Source organism: Dromiciops gliroides, chromosome 3, assembly GCF_019393635.1.
Source record: "Dromiciops gliroides isolate mDroGli1 chromosome 3, mDroGli1.pri, whole genome shotgun sequence".
Classification (NCBI taxonomy): Eukaryota; Metazoa; Chordata; class Mammalia; order Microbiotheria; family Microbiotheriidae; genus Dromiciops; species Dromiciops gliroides.
In genome coordinates, this window is record NC_057863.1 from 488,974,845 (window position 1) to 488,995,574 (window position 20,730).

At 40.2% G+C, this 20,730-nt stretch overlaps 1 protein-coding gene across 2 annotated transcripts in view; it reads left to right on the forward strand.

The window, feature by feature from the left end:
• LATS2 (large tumor suppressor kinase 2) overlaps positions 1 to 16,929 on the forward strand; it is an 88,302-nt gene extending 71,373 nt beyond the window's left edge. For both annotated transcript variants that reach the window (XM_043997585.1, XM_043997587.1), the window contains exons 4-8: positions 4,061 to 5,601; positions 6,713 to 7,295; positions 8,520 to 8,702; positions 10,470 to 10,576; positions 14,522 to 16,929. In XM_043997585.1, coding sequence (XP_043853520.1) covers positions 4,061 to 5,601; positions 6,713 to 7,295; positions 8,520 to 8,702; positions 10,470 to 10,576; positions 14,522 to 15,016 — 2,909 coding nt within the window. In that variant the 3' untranslated portion in view covers positions 15,017 to 16,929. The remainder of the gene's footprint in view (positions 1 to 4,060; positions 5,602 to 6,712; positions 7,296 to 8,519; positions 8,703 to 10,469; positions 10,577 to 14,521) is intronic.
• The last annotated feature ends 3,801 nt before the right edge of the window (positions 16,930 to 20,730 follow it).

Here is a 20,730-nt window from a genome sequence, read left to right on the forward strand (position 1 = left end):
TTACTTCATTCTTTGATGACAAAAATCTTTCCGGGTTTCTCTCACTATCTTCTATGCCCTGTTTAAAGGCATGATAATATTCCATTACATTCATATACTATAATTTCTTTGACTGTTCCCCAATTAATGGGCACCCCTTAGTTCTTGATTCTTTGATACAACAAAATGTGCTTTTATGAATATTCTTGCACTTATGGGTTCTTTTCCTCTTTCATTACTTTGGCTTATATGCCTAGAAGTATGCTCATAAATGCTTAGTGGAAGTGTGAGTGGAATGTGTGCACACATTTTAAAGTTTAATCTCGAGTCCAAGGGCAGCTAGGTGGTACAATGGATAAAACACTGATCCTGGATTCAGGAGGACCTGAGTTCAAATCCAGCCTCAGACACTTGACACTTACTAGCTGTGTGACGCTGGGCAAGTCACTTAACCCTCATTGCAAAAAAAAACTTTCTTAAGTCCAGATAATCAGAAAAATAATCAGTCCCTGATTTATAGCATTGTTGATTTCTGTAATTTAAATAAATGCCTACTCTGAAATTTTAACAGTAGGCTCTTGAAACCATGTTCAGATAACTACAGGATGCCCTGTATGTTCCTAGTAGTGATATTGCTGGATCCAGGGGTGTTCACAGCTTATTGACTTTTTGGGTAGAGCTCCAAATTGCTTTCCAGAATGTGGACCAAATTTTCAGCTCTACCATGTGTTGTGTTTGTTTGTTCTCCCATAGCCCTTCTTTTTTGTCATCTTTGTCAATATGTCGTTTTTTCCCATTTTCTCCTATATTAGGAGGTAGCTAAGTGGCATAATAGAGTTGGATTTATGAAAACTGGAGTTCAAAGCCTGCCTTAAGCATTTAGTAGCTTTGTGACCCTGGGGACACTTTTCTGTGCCTCAGTTCTTTCATCTGTAAAGTGAGGATAATAATAGCACCTCCCTCACAATGATTTTGTGAGGGACAAATCCACCTAGATGTAAAGCACTTTTACAAACCTTTAAGTGCTTTGTAAATTCTACCTATTATTAGTGATTTAGAGGATTTTTTCAAATGGTGGTTAATAGCTTGCTTTTCTTTTAAGAATTACCTGTTCATATCCTTTTACCATTTATCTTTTGGGGAATGGCTCTCATTCTTATATATTTGAATCAGTTCCCAATATATCTTGGATATAGACCTGTCATCAAAGAAACTTGCTGAAAAGTTGGTTTTTTCCTAGTTTGCCCTCAATTTAAACTTCTTTTATTTTGTTTGTGCAAAACCTTTTTAATTTTATGTAGTAAAAATTGTACATTTTATCTCCTGTGATCTCTTTCTTTTGCTTGGTCAAAAACTCTTCACAGATGTGAACTTCTCTGTTCCTCTCATTTGTCTGTGACTATCCATATTTGAGGGATTTTCCATGGCAGAGCACCAGAGACCATGTTACAATTCCAAATTTGTTGTTTGTCCCTTGTTCTCAAAGAGGACCATGGCATCAGGGTGATGTCATAACTTGTAGTGAATTGGATTTAAGCAAGGCAGGACTGTGCAAGGTCACCAACCTCAATCTCTCCTCCAGAGCTTCTGTATCCAATGGCAAGATAGGACTACTGGAGATGGTGCCAGATGTTTAAGGCAATTGGGATTAAGTGACTAACCCAGTCTCACATAGCTAGTGAGTGTCTGAGGTGAGATTTGAATTCAAGTCCTCCCAACTTCAGGGCCAGTGCTCTGTCGAATGTGCCACCTACCTGCCCCAATCCCAAATTTATTCAGATGAGTATCCCTAACAGAGTTATTATTACCAGGAGGTGAGAGAATAGAAAAAAAGCAAAACACATTGCAATCCTCAGCCTCTCAGCCAAGATGGCCTATTTATACCCAAAAAAGTGGCAGAGTATACCTGATGTCTTTCTTTACAGAAAGAATAGAAAATCCAGGAAATATTTAAAATTTGCATCAGAAAAGTGAGAGGGATTTTTTGAGTTGTTAAATCTCTTTTCTCCCATGTGGGTTCAGGGACATTGACTGACAGGCTACCGTTATTCTGAATATTAGTGATTAGTGATTTGCTATCCTGAAGGATGAGGAAGATAAATAGGACATAGGTGCTTTATACTTACTTGGCTGTATATATCACATCTATTTCCCAGCAGGAGACACCTGATTTCCATGCTTCTCAGGTAATGAAACTTTGATATATTTGGCAATCTTTAAGATGAAACTTTTAAAAGCCATGGTGACTGATGAAGAAACTATGCATGAAAGAAATTGCTTACAGTTTTGTTGGCTGAATTTCAGGGAGGTTATGAAAGACCCTGGGCAAAATTTGATTTGTGTGATGGTGTGAGAAAAATCACAAGGATTTGTCCCCAGCAGTTTGGGGAATTTTAAGATTTCTACTAACAAAGAGGATGTGTTCCATAATATGTGTAACAATCTTGTTATGCTAATACCTGGTTTAAAGGGAAGCCCCAAAGGGAAGAAACATCTTGCTTGATAATTTCAGGTTGTTTGGATCATTTTTGTTTCATATTTCTTTGTGTCACAGCAACTTATTTGCCTTATACTGAGTGATTAAATGACTGCTTTCTTCTCCACCCCCCCCCCCAAATTAAAAATTGGTTCATTATTACTTAAAATCCTTGGATGGTACTCCTTAGCAAACCAGTGACGGCCTACTCATGAGTTTTTCAAGTACAAATAATAATTTTCATATTATGTATAAGAAAACTGTAGCTGAAGTATGATGTGTGTAGTTGGATGCATACTTTTTAAAATTGTGTATCACATAGCAAGTAAGTGTCAAGTGTCTGAGGCCAAATTTGAACTCAGGTCCTCCTTACTCCAGGGCTGGTGGTCTATCCACTGTGCCAGCTAGCTGCCCCCAGTGCATAAATACTTTTACCCACATTTGAGCCTACCAAAGGAAATAGAAGACAAGATCATAATGAGGGGGGGAAAGTACTGGATTTGGAACTGCAAGACTGCTGTCAAGTTGGATTGACTGTTCTGCTCCAGAATATTTAGTCCTTATATGTTCATTTGCTTAAGCTATGTCAGATTTCCCCCCTCCTTGTCCTTATTAGCACTTAATTGGTAGTTCTCTGCTATGGTTCATTGCATAATAAAAGTATCTACCCATAAGGTATCTGCCAAAGGCATGATGGAGACCCTGTGACTCAACAACATCCCTTTGCCAAGTGATATGGAGTGGTAGATGTTAAGTTTTTTTGTAGCTATTGCAGAGATCATTATTAAAGGGATGGGAGTGGGGCTGGGATGAAAGAAGTAATGACAGTAATGGGAGGGCCTATTTTTTCTTTATATCAAGGCAGGGGCACTTTGGAGAAGAGAGGTGATAGATAATTGGAAAGTTAACTAGTTCCTCCTCATTTGCTTAAGAAGGCATTAATGCTTTTAAACTTCTTGAGTGCATAATTGGGGGGGAGGGAGGGAATGATATTTTTCAAGTATCTTAGTCATCACCATGCATAAAAGAAGGGTTACAGGAAGTATTACTCCCATGGCTTCCTGGACAAGACACAGTGGTGTTAGACATTCCTCCTTATTTCCCTGTCCACCTTGATGTCTCCTTTACATATTCTTCAGCCCAGTTCTTCATTGCCATTTCTTTTTTTTTTTTTTTAAGTGAGGCAATTGGGGTTAAGTGACTTGCCCAGGGTCACACAGCTAATAAGTGTTAAGTGTTTGAGGCCAGATTTGAACTCAGGTACTCCTGACTCCAGGGCCGGTGCTCTACCCACTGCGCCACCTAGCTGCCCCTTCATTGCCATTTCTTGACCTCTAGTTTCTTACCTTTTCACCTCCTGTGCTTTTCTAGGGTAGAAGCAGGAGGAAATAAATGCACATCAGCACCCCTCTGGAATTCTCCTTGATGCAATGTGGTGGAAAGTGGGTCATTTGCCTCTATTTTCAAGGAAGGTTCATCATCGAAGAACCAGAGGGGCTCCTTAGATTATCTTCACACATGGTGGGGGTTGCATCCAAAAGCTAGTAAAATAAAAGGTGTTGAACAGATAGCTCCTAATGCAGTGTCTCTGTTCTTTCTCCTCAGGAAAAGGAAATGTGCCAAATAATGTAACTCGAAGGCCAAGCTTTGAAGGAACAAGTGAATCTTTTCCATCCTATCACATCAGTAGTGCAGCCTATGAAGGGACAGGCTTTGGAGTAGAAGGAGCAAACATGCTGAGTGATGTGCCCAGGCAGTACATGGATTATCTGCTCTCTGCTCCCCAGCCTTCGGCTCTGACTCCTGTAGGACCGAGGCCTCTAGGGGTCAACCCTCATAACACACCTGGTAGCCATCAGCACCAGTCCAAAGCCTATTCTGCCAATCTGGAGGCTCCGGGCATTAATTATCCAGTTGCTAATCACAGCAGCCAGGCCCTGCAGCTCCAGCCCTCTCACAGTTCAAACGGCCCACACTATGGCAGGCCACATATGACAGTACAGGGAGAACCGCTGGGCTATGGCATCCAGCGCAGCCCGTCTTTTCAAAACAAGATGCAACAAGACGGAGGGTATGCCAACCTTCCAAGTAAAGGGCAAGTGGTCCAGAACAATTCTGGGCACACATTTCAGCCAGCAGCAACAAGCCTGTACCTGGCACATTCTCATCATAAGCAGAGCAGCCCCTCTTCTCACCAGATGCACATGATAGCCGCCCGGAGTCCGGCATTTGCTAATGACTTTTCAGACAACCCACCGCAGAGTCTCATCACCCCATCTAGAAACAGCCTGAACATGGACTTGTATGACATGAACAACCCTGCAGTCCAGGGTTGGCAGTCATCTACTCTGTCACGACGGGATTCTTTACAAAACCCAACCCTGGAGGCTTCCCCTCGACCGCACGTCTCATTCCGGCCTGACAGCCACGTACCAAGTAGAACTAACTCATTCAACAACCACCAGCAGCCACCAGTGGCTGTGTCCATTAGGACAGGACCTGCCAACAAAACGGATGCCTCTATCCCTTCCCCCAATACCATCACAGCTGTCACATCTGCCCATATCCTGCATCCGGTGAAGAGCGTAAGAGTCATGAGGCCAGAGCCTCAGACAGCCGTAGGGCCATCGCATCCTGCCTGGCTTCCCCCAAAGACACCAGCTGTGGAAGGCTTAGAAATGATGGAGCAGCACCCTCTCCCAAAGGGAAGCCCAAATGCTTACCCACTGGATGTTGATTATGGCACTCAGGAGCCAAGGTGCCCACCACCTCCATATCCCAAGCACTTGCTCCTTCCAAATAGTTCAGAGCAGTTTGACATAAATAGCCTTTGTGTGGGGGTGGAACAGAGCCTTCGAGGGGTTCCTAACTCAGTAAGCAGTCAGGCTGAGGACAGTGCTGAGAGAAATGACAAAAGCAGCAAGAATTCCAAAGTGGAAAAGCCAGGGAAGGATATAAAGCAAATCCAAACTTCTCCTGTCCCTGTTCGTAAGAACAGCAAAGATGAAGAGAAGAGAGAATCTCGGATTAAGAGTTACTCCCCTTTTGCTTTTAAGTTCTATATGGAGCAGCATGTGGAGAATGTCTTAAAAACCTACCAGCAGAAGATTAACAGACGATTGCAATTGGAGCAAGAAATGGCTAAAGTAATTTCTTTTTATACCTATATGTACTTATATGCACATACACATACATATACATACATATGTCCTTAAATTTAGTTTTATGTCAGTAGTAATAGAGCAGGACAGTGGAGGTCAAGGGACTAGAAATGTATCTGACACATGTCATGAAACATGGCCTTAGTGGGGATAAATAGCCATCTCCAAGGGCTGCCATCTGGAAAAAAAATTCAAACTTGCTCTGCTTGGCCCCAGAGAACAGAACTAGGGGCCCCAGGTGGAAGCTTCAAAGAGTCACATTTAGGTTTGATGTCAGGAAAAATTTCCTAACAGAGCTCTCCAACACTGGAATGCACTGTCCCAAGAAATAGTGAGTTTTCCCTCACTAAAAGTCTTCTAGCAAAGGCTCGATGGCTTAAATGTTGTTCTCTTAGGGTAACAAAAAGGACAATACTACCGATGTATTTTGTTAATGTTTCAAAGGACTAAAAAAGTAAGGTTTGTGGTGTTCTAGCATAGAAGTTTGAAAAATTAGAAAGATAATATATATTATATACCCAGTATTGATGTGTGTCATCCACATGCAATCTCAATAAATCATACTTTAAGTGTAATTTACCAGCTGATGCTGAGAGGCTCTGGAAGGTCATCATTCATTAAAAAATTGTGGCATTTATAATTAGCAAAAACTATCTACTGTCTCTGGAAGCTGACAGCTTCGTTGAATTAGTCATCTTTTCTTTCTTTTTTCCCATAGCTATTAAAATATTAACAAGCTCTCAAAGTTTTCAGGTAGTTCATGGCACATTTCCCAGAGACTTTAGTTTTAACGCAACCATAGTCATTTTAGGAGTTTTCCTTGGTTTTGGAGAGTCTATAAACAAATAAGAGAAAGAATTTAATGTTTCTGTTGTCTTTTGAATTCTAAAGTTTCTGCAGTGTTAGACTGGGGTATGTGAGGAAAAAAGGAGTCAATCATTATCGTCTTCCGTAGAGTAAAATGGACTTAATTTTCTGTATCACTCTATGAATCAGAAACCTAACTTCTGATGTATGCTTAGTTTGTTCTTATACTTCATGTCCCATTTTGTATGTCCTTTAATATGACTTTCTCGTTATTTCTTCCCTGCCGAAGGCTGGTCTCTGTGAAGCTGAACAAGAACAGATGAGGAAGATCCTCTACCAGAAGGAATCCAACTACAACAGGCTGAAGAGGGCCAAAATGGACAAATCTATGTTTGTAAAAATTAAGACCTTGGGGATTGGTGCTTTTGGAGAGGTTTGCCTTGCTTTCAAAGTAGATACTCATGCCCTGTACGCCATGAAAACGCTGAGGAAGAAGGACGTTCTAAATCGTAACCAGGTGGCTCACGTCAAAGCAGAAAGGGATATATTGGCAGAGGCCGACAACGAGTGGGTGGTTAAACTCTACTACTCCTTCCAAGACAAAGACAACCTGTATTTTGTGATGGACTACATCCCTGGTGGGGACATGATGAGCCTGCTCATAAGGATGGAGGTCTTTCCTGAGCACCTGGCCAGGTTTTATATTGCAGAATTGACTTTGGCCATAGAGAGTGTCCATAAGATGGGCTTTATTCACAGAGACATCAAGCCAGATAACATTTTGATAGATCATGATGGTCACATCAAACTGACTGATTTTGGGCTCTGCACTGGATTCAGATGGACTCACAATTCCAAATACTACCAGAAAGGTATTGTGTTTACTCATATTGTGGATTAAGTCTTCTAGGTCAGGGGTTCTTAATCTGGGATTTTTTAATTCATGGGTTTTTAAAAAAAATATTTTATAACTATTGTGATCTTGTGTATTTTATTTTAAAACATTAAAATATTCCAAGGAGTGCATAGCTTTCATCAGACTACCAAGGGTACATTGGGAGAGGGAGGGACAGGGACAGACAGTCCATGACCAAAAAAAAAAAGGTTAAATAACTCTTCATTTAAATTATCATTATTAATTTCGAATCTTGGCTGTTTTGGACTCTCAACACCCTATTTTTTTGTTTATATGTTTCTATCTTTCACTACCTAAATGTTCTGCCTGCCATGTAATTAATATTGGTTTGCTATTTTTTCAGTTAAAGTGAATTTTTTTTTGAGAATTTTATGATGCTCATGTCCTTATTAAAGACACCTTGAAGATGCTTTGCAGAGGCTAAGCTGGAAACTCCCTGTCTATCCTATCTTTAAAGAGCTCTAAGAACAAAAGTTCTGCAAGTGCCATGAAAGTACTTTGAAAACAAGTCACTGAAATTTGTTTTTCTGCTTTAGTTTTTGTCTCCTCCTTGGCTGTTATACATAATTTTTTTATGTATGTCCCAGGATCATGTTGTTCTTTAAATGAACAATAAGGAAATCCTAGCCTAGCCTCTCATTATGGCATGGAGGTGATCCTGGGCTCTCAAAAGCCATGGCAGAGAGTACAAGGTCAGGCAGGCCCTAACCAAGTTGGTAAGACTCCAGATGCAAGCCTGATGGTGGATTGTGCATCCGTCATTGAAGGACAAGACTAGCCAGTGTCACCAGAAAATATCACTGCCTTCTGGTAGGATCCCCAGAAGATTGTCCATAGGTGATAAGTTTTGGGCCATAACAACTTATGATGGCATCTACTAAAGGACCAAGATCTCTTGAACTTGAAACATTGGAGATAATAGGTGGCTAAATCCATGCAAGCCAGTGGGTTACTATGATTCTCCATCTGCTTTCCTGCTCTAGTTATCTAGCTAATCGTGCTCTTCTTATATCTCTTTAATTTAACTTTAGGACTTAAGTCTAAGGATTTAACTTTTATGAGGATTAATTCTTGGATTTATCAAGGCTGTTTTAAACCCCCTTCCTGTTTTATGCTGTTTATATCAGGTTGTTTTAAAAAAAAAAAACAAACAATTTTTTTCCCTTTTTCTCTGCAAAAGGGAGTCACATCAGACAGGATAGCATGGAACCTAGTGACCTCTGGGATGATGTATCAAATTGTCGATGTGGAGACAGACTAAAGACCCTAGAGCAAAGAGCTAAAAAGCAGCATCAGAGATGTTTGGCACATTCACTTGTTGGAACTCCAAACTACATTGCCCCTGAAGTTCTCCTTCGTAAAGGTATAAACTTCAGAATTTCTTTTGCCTTGAATGTTCAAAAACTCCACTGGGTTGGTGGGTAAGCATGGCCCTAAATGTCAGTTGTTCTTTGAAAGCTCTTAAATCCTGAATGGTTTTCAAGCCTCCAGTGGAACATTTCTTGCAGGAAATACACTTGTCCACCTGTGTCTGTCTTAATGAAGCCATGGCCTAATTAATAGGAAAGTATGGTGGTCTCCACAGTTGAGTTGTCTTGGTTGTCTCTTTCTAGTTTCTGCTTTATAATGAATGAAGCATTGGGTGAGGTAGATGGATCAGTCAATAGTATAAAAGGAATAATCCTAAAACTTAATTTTTTTATTTTGACAACAAAGTCAGAAGACAAATTTGGTGCTGTGATAGATCTTTCCTCCTATATCTGCATTAATAATAAATTATCTCAGTTGAGAGTAAGAAAGCCTTTTGTAATTGGCCAAATCACTAGGCAAAGTGATTTGCCTAGAGTTAATTACATAGCTTAGCAGTTACCGAAGCAGAATTCAAATTCAAGTGCAATGCTCTCTCCATGATACCAAGCTGCATTTCTGATGATTGCTTTCGTGCGAGACCCACAAAATAAACAGGTGAGCTTCTGAGGCACCTAACCACATCTAATAACAGTTATAGGCAAGTCCAGTGCTGTGACCACCACTATATGCTTTAAGTCAGCAGCATCAAGCTCAGACAGAAATGGGGGACAATAAGGATCTCTGTGGGCTAAATGTTGACTTTTAAAATCACTTATTAATATTATCTATGTTCTGTTATATATTTATTTATTTTGTTGAATATTTCCCAGGTACATTTTAGTGTGGTTCTAGTACATGGGGAGTATTGCAGCCTTCTGCTTGACCCCTTGACTTTAAGTCACACATTGTCAAGTTCTAAACTTTTTTCTGCCTTTCTGTGGCCCAAGCTACCAAGCTGAGCCCTACCTGTTTTGTGACTCCAGATAATCTTGTTATCAGCTGCTATTTGTTGAGAGCCACAGGGCAGAAAGCATTACTCTAGTACTACTACCCCATGATTCTGAAGATCGTTTTAATAGCTGCTTCAGCATGAGGTCGTATAAGTCTCTATTACTCTGCTCACAGTAATAGTAACTTCCTGATCTGATTCAATTAAATTTAAAAAATTTTTTCATTTAAGTGCCTGATCTCTCTATCTCACTCTCTAGCTCTCCCTCTATGTATTGCTTCTTGTTCTCCCCCATTACATTGTAAGTTCCTAGAGGGACTCTCTGTTGCCTTTTTTCTATTCCTAGCACTTAGCACAGTGCCTGGCACATAATAAATGTTTATTGACTGACTGATGGGTATATAATTTCTCTTCAAAAAGATTGTAAGAGGGGGCGGCTAGGTGGCGCAGTGGATAGAGCACCGGCCCTGGAGTCAGGAGTACCTGAGTTCAAATCTGGCCTCAGACACTTAACACTTACTAGCTGTGTGACCCTGGGCAAGTCACTTAACCCCAATTGCCTCACTAAAAAAAAAAAAAAAAAAGATTGTAAGCTTTGTGGAACCAGAGAGCATATCTTAAACTTTTAGATACCCCTGCCAAAGTTGCTTAGGTCTTTGCGCATAGTGGGACACTCGGTCCCTGTACAAACCATATTAAAAATACTTGAACCCAGCCTTCTTGGCCCTTAGGGTTTCAGGGAGAGACTGATGTGTCACAAAATTTCTGAGTGATAAGCACTATGCCTGTGATTGTTAACTGAGAGTGACTTTTATTCATCTCACCTTTTAGGGTATACTCAGCTCTGTGACTGGTGGAGTGTTGGTGTGATCCTCTTTGAAATGCTAGTGGGGCAACCCCCTTTCCTGGCCCCAACTCCCACAGAAACCCAGCTGAAGGTCAGTAAAAAAGGAATGTCATTCTGGTTTATGAGGATCATTTGATCAAATACTTGGTAAACAGGAAAATTTGACCTCTTCTTTCTCCCTACCCCATCCCCCTTATGTTCTAGTAGAAGAAATGTGAGTTTTTTAGTATGGAATGATCCCCTGCCCTTTAAAAGTAGTAAATGTGGATCGGTTGGAATGGGCCTAAGTTTTTATTTGCTTTTTTTCATGTTATTTATTCTTTCTTAATTTTCATTTTAAACCATTGGTATTCCTTCCATCATGCTGGAAACAATGTGATTCCAGAGGACTGATGATGCTCTGATGGTGTGCTGCCCATTTCCTGACAGAAGTGGTTTTGACATGGACACTGTGGAAATTAGATTTATCTGATTGTGCATATTTGTTACAAGGGGTTCTCTCTCTCTCTCTCTCTCTCTCTCTCTCTCTCTCTCTCTCTCTCTCTCACACACACACACACACACACACACACACACACACACACACACACACACACGTCCCCTGGGTGGGAGTGGTTTGGAGAGAAAATAAGGGTTAATTAGAAAATAAAATGAAAAAAAGAAACAATGTGAGAACTAAAAATAAGGAAAGGAACTACTACCTATTGAGTTAGTATCCTCTAGGGAATGGATTTTAAAATCATACCCAAAGAAAAATTTTTGGCATTAATGAATCTAGTGGGAGGGACCTCAGAATCCATCTATCAAGTCCCTTCATTTTTATGGATAAGGAAATTGAGACACAGGGAAATTTAAGAGGTTTGCCCAATATCACACATGTAGTGTCAGTTCTGAGTTTGAATCTCGAGTCCTCTGACTCCAGAGCCAAGGATTAGCACTGACCAATGTTACCTTCTTTTAAGGTATTGCCATTTCTAGAGTAGCAGAAGTGCATTCTGTGTTGGTCAGATGAGTTGTCTGTGTTACTTATATTTAAAATGTAGGGGCAGCTAGGTGGCACAGTGGTAAACCACCGACCCTGGATTCAGGAGGACCTGAGTTCAAATCTGGCCTCAAACCTTTGACACTTACTAGCTGTGTGACCCTGGGCAAGTCACTTAGCCCCAGTTGCCTCACCAAAAATGAATGAATGAATGAATGAATAAATAAATAAATAAATAAATGTAGAGGGAGACATGTGTTGGGGCATGGCTAATGTGGGAATTTGTTTTGCTGGACTATGTAGATATAGAGAGAGGGATTTGTGACTATAAAAAATGTGAAAAAAGGAAATGAATGAATGGATAGATTGATAAATAAACAGACAGAAATGGCTAATGTGGGAATTTGTTTTGCTGGACTATGTAGATATAGAGAGAGGGATTTGTGACTATAAAAAATGTGAAAAAAGGAAATGAATGAATGGATAGATTGATAAATAAACAGATAGAAATGCGGTATCAGATAAGTACATCAAAAGATACGTGTTTTATCCATGTGAGTGCCCCTTCCCTTTTGTCAAAAGTCCCTCCAAAGTGTTCCTGTTACCATGGCCAAAAAGAAATGATGCACCTAGTGACCAAACTGTCCGAATTTCTTTGGAATGACTGCTCTTTCCACAACAAACATGCAATCTGTCACCCGACCTGTAGCCAAGACCATCTCAGTGGAACCAGCCAGAACTGACCATCTGCTTGTGCAGCACCATTAAGAACCCAGAGTCACCTCAGTGCCACTGTGAGGCACTGGGGACAGATAACTTTGGGGGGGGGTAGGATTTGTTTAGTGACATGATGAAGCTGTTTGAGTTCTATTCCTGTCTTTTGGTGTCTAAAGTAGAATATATTCTTGTAGGAGCAATTGTATAGAATTGCTTAAGTCTTCAGCGTAGGTCTGTGGTTCCCCAATTGAAGAGATTAGCTGTTCATTGCTGAGGGGCTCTTTCCCACTCGAATTGCTGAACTTAACAAGATATGGGCCTATATAGTAAATAGGCACCTGAGCATTCTCTGTCCTAATGCAGAAGACCCACGGCCACTTAACCTTAGCAGGTGAAAGGGATTGGTCCCACTTGAAACTTAACAAAAAGCTTTCCTCAAAGGATTTTCTCTCCAGCCCTATGAAACTGTTGTGACAGCTCCCAGTTCACAAGGAGCTTTTAGAAAAATTTCATTCCTTAATTTAACAAAAAAGCAATAAGTTGTTGTGGAAAGAGCACCAAACATTAGTCAGGAAGCTTAGGTTTGGGTCCCAGCTCTGACATTAACTGGCTGTGTGATTGATATTGAGCAAGGCCCAATAACCTCTCTGGGTCTTCATTTCCCCATTTGTTAAATGAGGAAGTTGGACTTATTTAATCATTTAGGTCCCTTTCGGCTTAAGAGTTATGCAATTCCCATAAAGTCACCTTTATCTTCATTAAGAAGTGAAGCGGCTACTCTCCATTTGCCACCCTTACCTCCATAAAAGACCCCAGCAAATTATTGTCTTATTAACTGAATACTCCCAATCCTTAACAAATCTGAGTAGCTCTTAGGGACTGGAAGTAGAGACTGCTTTTGTGATTTCATTGGAATAAGAAACTCCCACTGAGGAATTTCTTTTAGCAGTATAAGTCAGCACATCCTCTGTAACTTAGAATATTAAGAGTTATCTGGGGCACTGAGGTTAAGTGCTCAGGGTCACACAGCTAATAAGTGTTTGAAATGAAACTTGGAACTCAAGTTGTCCTTGGCTCTTAGGCCAGCTCTCTGTCTACTATATTTATGTAAAATAAGACTGATTTCATTTATTGACCAAAGGTCATAGAATTTGTGCTTTTTACCATTTGCTCTACTCCTTCCCCACCCCACCCCCACATATGTAAATAGAGACTTAAGTTTAATAATCCAAAACTCTTCCTATAAAATCATCAGCAACAGCAATAGTACCTGGCAGAATTGTGTTCCTGAATGTCCTTACCAACTCCCTTATAGTATCTTTGTTTGTTTTTTGGGGGGGGGGGCAATGAAGGTCAAGCGACTTGCCATGGGTCTCACAGCCAGTAAGTGTCAAGTATCCCAGGTCCTCCTGAATCCAGGACCAGTGCTTGATCCACTGTGCTACCTAGTTGCCCCCTTCCCTTATAGCTTCTTAAAGAATTTAGCTTTCCATGTCTTCAGGATTTCCATAGTCCCAAATTACATCTCATCCTGACCAGTCATTTGACAAATTCCTACAAGGGGACTGAGAATGTGGATGAAAATCTCTCAGTTCAATCAGTGCCATTGTTCTCTTTTTTTTTTTTCTTTAAAAGGACGGCATGGTTTTGCTAAGTAATTTTTTCTTTTTGAGAAAAATCCTATCCCTTAAGCACCACCGTTAAACTTCCTGCCCATTGGTGGTCCTTCATCAGTCAGCATCTGTCTCTTTGGTAGCTTTCTTACAAAATTGCTTTGTGGTTTTGTAGAAAATGAATTCAACCACCTTGAGTGCTGCATTTTTCTAGGGGAGTAAGTAGACTCTGAAGTCTTTCATTAATAAGAACTAAGATTTTTGCTCTTGACAGTTTTGACCATATCAACTCACTCCTGCTTAAAAAAATAAATTTGGGCAGGCGGGGTGGGGCAGCTAGATGGTGCAGTGGATAAAACACCTGCCCTGGATTCAGGAGGACCTGAGTTCAAATCCAGCCTCAGACACTTGACATTAGTTGTGTGATGCTGGGCAAGTCACTTAACGCTGATTGCCTCAGGTCCCCCCCCCCCAAAAAAAAAAAAAAGATAATATTGGGGGCAGCTAGGTGGCACAGCAGATAAAGTACCAGCCCTGGATTCAGGAGGACCTGAATTCAAATCTGGCCTCAGACACTTGGCATTTACTAGCTGTGTGACCCTGGGCAAGTCACTTAACCCTCATTGTCCTGCGCCACCCCCACCTCCCAAAATTAAATTTTTAAAAATAACATGGATTGGCAAATTGGCGGGAAAATTCATTTTGCTTTTGTCTTCTCTTTCAGGTCATAAACTGGGAGAGCACACTTCACATTCCAACACAAGTCAAGTTGAGCCCTGAGGCCAGTGACCTCATTACCAAGCTTTGCTGTGCTGCTGAGAACCGGCTAGGCAGAAATGGTGCTGATGAGATCAAGGCCCATCCATTCTTTAGTTCCATGGACTTCTCTGGTGACATCCGAAGGCAGCCAGCCCCTTATGTGCCAAAGATCAGTCACCCAATGGACACCTCAAATTTTGATCCTGTAGATGAAGATGGCCCTTGGAATGATGTCAGTGGTGATAGCACTAAGGCCTGGGACACTCTGACTTCTTCCAACAGTAAACACACGGAGCATGCCTTTTATGAGTTTACTTTCAGAAGGTTCTTTGATGACAACGGCTATCCATTTAGATGCCCCAAACCTTCAGGAATTGAAGCCACACAGTCTCAGAACTCAGACATGGAAAACAAAGAGATGGTGGATCCTACTGGGGACTGTCAACCTGTGTATGTGTAAATGATTACATAGCATGCCCCAGACAGTCTGGGTATTTAGATATAAGGAGGGCCTCAAAGCTGATCCCTTAATAGACATGCTTGGAAGTTGAGGTCAGTTTTGTTGTAAATAAGTTCTTCAATTACTACACTTGAAATTCTGGTCTTCACAGAAAAAAAAAAGTACTTTGCAAGTCAAGCAGTTCTTCATTTCTAGACTCTGGTTTGTGTGAGATCAACACCACTCACACAGATAGGCATTTAAAGACAATTCACAGCATTAAACAATATTTTTTAAAATTTAGTACAGTTTAGAAAGAGCACTTATATTTTGTTTATATCAATTTTTTTCCTACTAAATTATAGGGATTAACTTTGACAAATCATGCTGCTGCTGTTATTCCTTTTTCTACATTGGTATTTTAGCCATAGCACTTATTTCACATTTAGGAAAATGCATTAAAAAACTGAAGAACACGATGGGAAAATCTCTGTGCAATAACGTAAAAAAGGAAAAGAGATAAAGCACTCTGGGCTGATGTTACTAAACCCTGTTTTATTCACAACATAGTAGGGTTTTTTTGTTTTTCTTTTTTTTTTTTTTTGGAATCCCTTCCTTCCTCCTTCCCCCCAGTGGCAGAATTGTGACATCACCTTAAAAAGTGGCTTTTGTTTCCTTTTGCATATTAGTGTGTAATAGAAAGTGTGAGCAAGGTGACAAGTTGGGTGTGATTTCAGTGTCTGGTGTGTGAAGAATGTTGCATGAGCGGGGTTTTTTCTGTTCAATAAGTTACCATATCTTGCCATTCACGGGCAGGTCCTGTGAATCTGTTCTTAACAAATATCTTTAAATGAGGTATTCTAGACAGTGTGTTGATAATGTATTGTGTGGATGATTTCCTTGTTAGGATTGTATCCCCTATTGATTTCTTATTTTTTAAATTTCAAATGTTTAAGTGAGAAGTGATTTTGTGTCTGTGATTGGATCATTTTTTTGTGTGTGGGGGTAAATTTAAACACCTCCTATCCTTCTAAACTGAGATTAATTAGCAATACCTCTTAAAGGTTAATTATGAAAAAATGTTGATCCTTGTTGTTTGTATCCTGTTCCATTCGTGGAATGATTTGTATGTGGTATTCAGTAATTATGACCTTGTTAATTAATATTTTCTGTTAACATTACACACACTGAAAAGATTTTAAAAGTGTGTTCTCCTTTTGTCTCAGACAGTTGAAGTGTTAGCCCTGATGGAACAGTCATCTTCTGTTTCTAACAGATGCTATTGGTCTGGTTTAAAGTATCAAATCTTAACTGAGTTTAAAGTGTGCATTAAAATTTTTTTTTGTAAAAGTGAGGCTTATTCAGAACATTGAAATACTAAAATAATTAAGCCATAAATATTTGCATATAAGTTTAGGTGTGTATATAACTGAATAGATAAACACATAAAATATTCCTTAATTCAAATTAGTATTACAGTCCTATTTAAAGTGATTTATATTTGAGTAAAATGCTCAATTTTTTTTTTTTTTGCTTTTTGAAATTTTGGCGCTTTGTATTTTTCATTATGTTATTCCATATATTCCTTAATTTTTAGCATATTGTATCCATTGTTATCCAAGCAACAACATTTATAAATTTATCATTGTCTGAACTAAAAAAAAAATTATTCTTGTGTACGTGTTTACATTTGTATGAATGGCATGTTCTGAGGTCTGCTGTGCTTGTATTGTGACAGTCCATGTAAGATTCAGTATTACTGCTTTTTTTTAATAGTGATGCCATTTTTTTTGTTATTTACAGCTATCTGACATACTTTCATGTGGTAGGTTCTTTCTCAGGAACTCAATTTAACTGTTATTTATTGATATACCATTGCCTTTGAAAGCTTCTACTGGCACAATTTATTATTAAAACTTTGGATTCCCAAATCAGCAGTTGGTGCGGTGTTTCCCTGGAATGTCTGAGTTTCTGCTTACAGAGCCTTTGCGTCTTGGTCTGGCTGCCGCAGGAGGGAAAAGTCCAGAGCAGCTGTCACTGACTGATTCTGTAGGGGGTGGGGGAGAATAGGAGAGAGAATGAACACAACTCTTCTGGCCTTTGTTTTATAAATGGACTTTGTTATTTTGGCCTTCAGGAAAAGGAAATGACTTTTTAAATGATGGAGAGAAGGCTAAGAATTTTATTGAGGCCTTGACATTTCATTATAACTCTAAATTCTGTGTAACATAGGTGTGATTGTTTGAAAAGCCTGTCCTGATTTTAAATTCCCAAGATATCTCGAAAGTTGTTGGTTGGGTATTTTTTTTCTTTTATTCCCTTCAGCTGCTCCTCTTGCCCAGCCAAAATGTGAATTGTTTAATTAGGCTAATGGCCAAAGAGCAGATTCCTGAGAACAGACATAGGCAGTGTTTTTTGACAGACCCTAAAATGGATGAAGGCAGCATCCAGACCATCTCGAGGTCACAGCCAGTTCTGTCTTCGGCTTGTTTGTGGTCATTGTTGGGTGCGATTTGGGGTCTGCTGCTGGGACAAATATCTTACTGCATTCCTTCTAATTTGCTCCTGCCCCAGTTCAGCTGACAAATGAAATGCTGTCTTTGAATAGAATTCATGAAATGAATATCATCAGTACCCCCTGTAATTAAAACAGTGTCTCAGTTTTGGTTTTGAAATGGCTAAGGACTTCTAGAGGTCATCTGGTCGACCCCCCTCCTGCCTCTAGGCAAAACTGTACCTAAATAAACCAAGTCACTGAGGAATCTCTATGACCTCAGTAAGAAGCCAGCACATGTTTGTTCCTGCTGAAACAATAGAATTTATTTAGTGCCTATTTGCAGTCCTCCTGGTGCTGGGCCCTGTAACCATCCTGTTTTTCTCCCAGATTAAAGTACTGTCTCCTCTGGAAAGTAGGGAGTTTCCCATGTCTAAAAGTGGCAGCCCCATTTGGAAGTTAAGATGAGCTTGTTCACATTGAGAAAATACTAATAAATTCTTTGTGTCCTTGGACCCTGAGAATGTTCACACAGTTAACTTGAAGCTAGTCTACTTCTAAGATCCTGAATTCTGAAATTACTGTCCTACTCCTGTGCTGCCCCACTGCTCTTAAACCTTATCTTTATCTACATCCTGCCTGACCTGTCCCTGTTCTCTCAGTCTGGTTTCTCTTTCTTCCTTTTAGGGTCTTGACCCCAGAGTCACCAATTTCAACAAGGCACTAAGTTGTAACGAGGAGCAAATGAGATAATATCAAAAAATTTATGTTATGTAAATGTTCAAGAACCTTTCCCAATTTTTCTGTTTGAACTAAAAAAAAATAAATCCGGGGGCAGCTAGGTAGCACAGTGGATAGAGCACTGGCCCTGGATTCAGAAGGACCTGAGTTCAAATCCGACCTCAGACACTTGATACTTATTGGCTGTGTGACCCTGGGCAAGTCACTTAACCCTCATTGACCTGCAAAAATAAATAAATAAATCCAGTATTTACTTAACTGTGAACATGATGGGTCCCCACCCCCTTTGAATGTAAGTTCTTGCAGTACAGCAGCTGCCTCACTTTTGTATTGGTGTCCTTAGCTCACAATGCTTAACAAATACTTGCTGAATTGACTACTTGATTGATCTGACTACTCAAACTATTATCCTATCACTGCCCTATACTCCCAGACTTCTAGAGTTATCTGTACTAGCTGCCTCTATTTCTTCACTACTCCCAATTCAAACACCCTTACCCCCCCCACACACACACCACCCTAACTACTGTCTCTACTATTGAAATTACTTGGGGAGCTGCTAGGTGGCACAGTAGATAAAGCACTGACCCTGGAGTCAGGAGGACCTGAGTTCAAATCTCACCTCAGACCTTTACCAGCTGTGTGACCTTGAGCAAGTCACTAAACCCTAATTGTCTTAAACATCCAGGGCCATTTTGCACAGCCCTCCCTTGCTTAAATCCAATTCATTGCAAGTCATGACATCATGTCATGGTCTTCTTCAAGAACAAAGGACAAACAACAATTGAAATTACTCCCCAAGGGGGCAGCTAGATGGTGCAGTGGATAGAGCACTGGCCCTGGAGTCAGGAGTACCTGAGTTCAAATCTGGCCTCAGACACTTAAGACTTACTAGCTGTGTGACCCTGGGCAAGTCACTTAACCCCAATTGCCTCACTAAAAAAAAAAAGAAAAAAAAAAGAAATTACTCCCCAAGGTAACCAATGACGTCAATGTCCTCACCTCAGTGCTTACCATCTTTGAATTTCTCTGCATTCACTGCCCCCTCCATCCCCTATACATAGAATACTGCCTTCTCTGCATTCACTGCCCCCTCCATCCCCTATACATAGAATACTGCCTTCTAGTTCCCCTTCTATCTGATTATACTTTCTCTGCCCTTCATGTTTTCCACTGCTTTTTCCTACCCCTAAGAATTATTGTTCAGTCATTTCAGTGTGATGAATAAGTATGTAAGTTCCTACTATGTGTCAGGCATGGTGTTAGGAATACAAAGACAAAAATAAAATTCCTTGCCCTCAAGCGACTTACATTCTAACAGAGGAGAAAATATAAGAACATAGAAAATATATACAAAGAACTTTAGGGGGAAAACACTAGCAGTTGGGAAGGAAGGACCAGGAAAGGCCTCTTCATTAAATAAAGAGGAAAAAGTTGTTGAATCATTTAAGCCATGTCTGACTCTTTGTTGACCCCATTTGGGGTTTTCTTGGTAAAAGTACTGAAGTGGTTTGCTATATCCTTCTCCAGCACATTTTACAGATGAGGAAAGCAAGACAAACAAGGTTAAGTGGCTGGCTCACTGAGAGTCACACAGCTACTAAGTATCTGCAGCTAGATTTGAACTCAGGAAGATGAGTCTTCCAGATTCCAGGCCTGACATTCTATCCACTGCACCACCTACTTGCCACCTAAGAATGGATATCTTTTATTTTTCATCTTTTTAACCTTAGTAGCTAATACATAATAACTTTAATAACTGTTAATTGAGTCTAACTGGACCTTCTAATTTCATGATAAGAGAGAAAAAACAAGTGGTGTGATTGTCAAACTGAACCAGATGGATTTAGATCTTCAATACCAGCAACTCTGAAACCAGCTACTAAAAAGTAGTCTTTAAATTTCATTTAAGAAAAATCTTGCTAGAACAATTTCTGATCTGACATTGGCTCTGTCACCCTAGACACATCACTTAACCTCTTAGTGCCCGGGGCAATTCTAAGATCCATGAAATCGGTAAAACAGAACGGTCTCATGTGGAATAGTTGTTTATCTGCATTATTATTAATAATAGCTGGCTTTTATACAGCACCTACTACATGTCAGGCACTGTGCTAAACTCCTTAGAAATAGTTACCTTGTTTGATTTTCACACCAACCTTGCAAGGTAGGTACTGTTTTGTTTTGTTTTGTTTTGTTTTTTTAGGGCAATGGGGGTTAAGTGACTTGCCCAGGGTCACACAGCTAGTAAGTGTCAAGTGTCTGAGGCCGGATTTGAACTCAGGTACTCCTGACTCCAGGGCCGGTGCTTTATCCACTGCGCCACCTAGCCGTCCCCCGGTACTGTTTTTAACTATCATTTTACAGATGAGGAAACGGAGGCAAACAGATTCAGTGACTTGCCCAAGGTCACACAGCTAGTATCTGAGGCACATTTATTTGAACCCAGATTTTCCTGATTCTAGGCCCAGTGTTCTATATATTTGCCACTTAGCTTTCT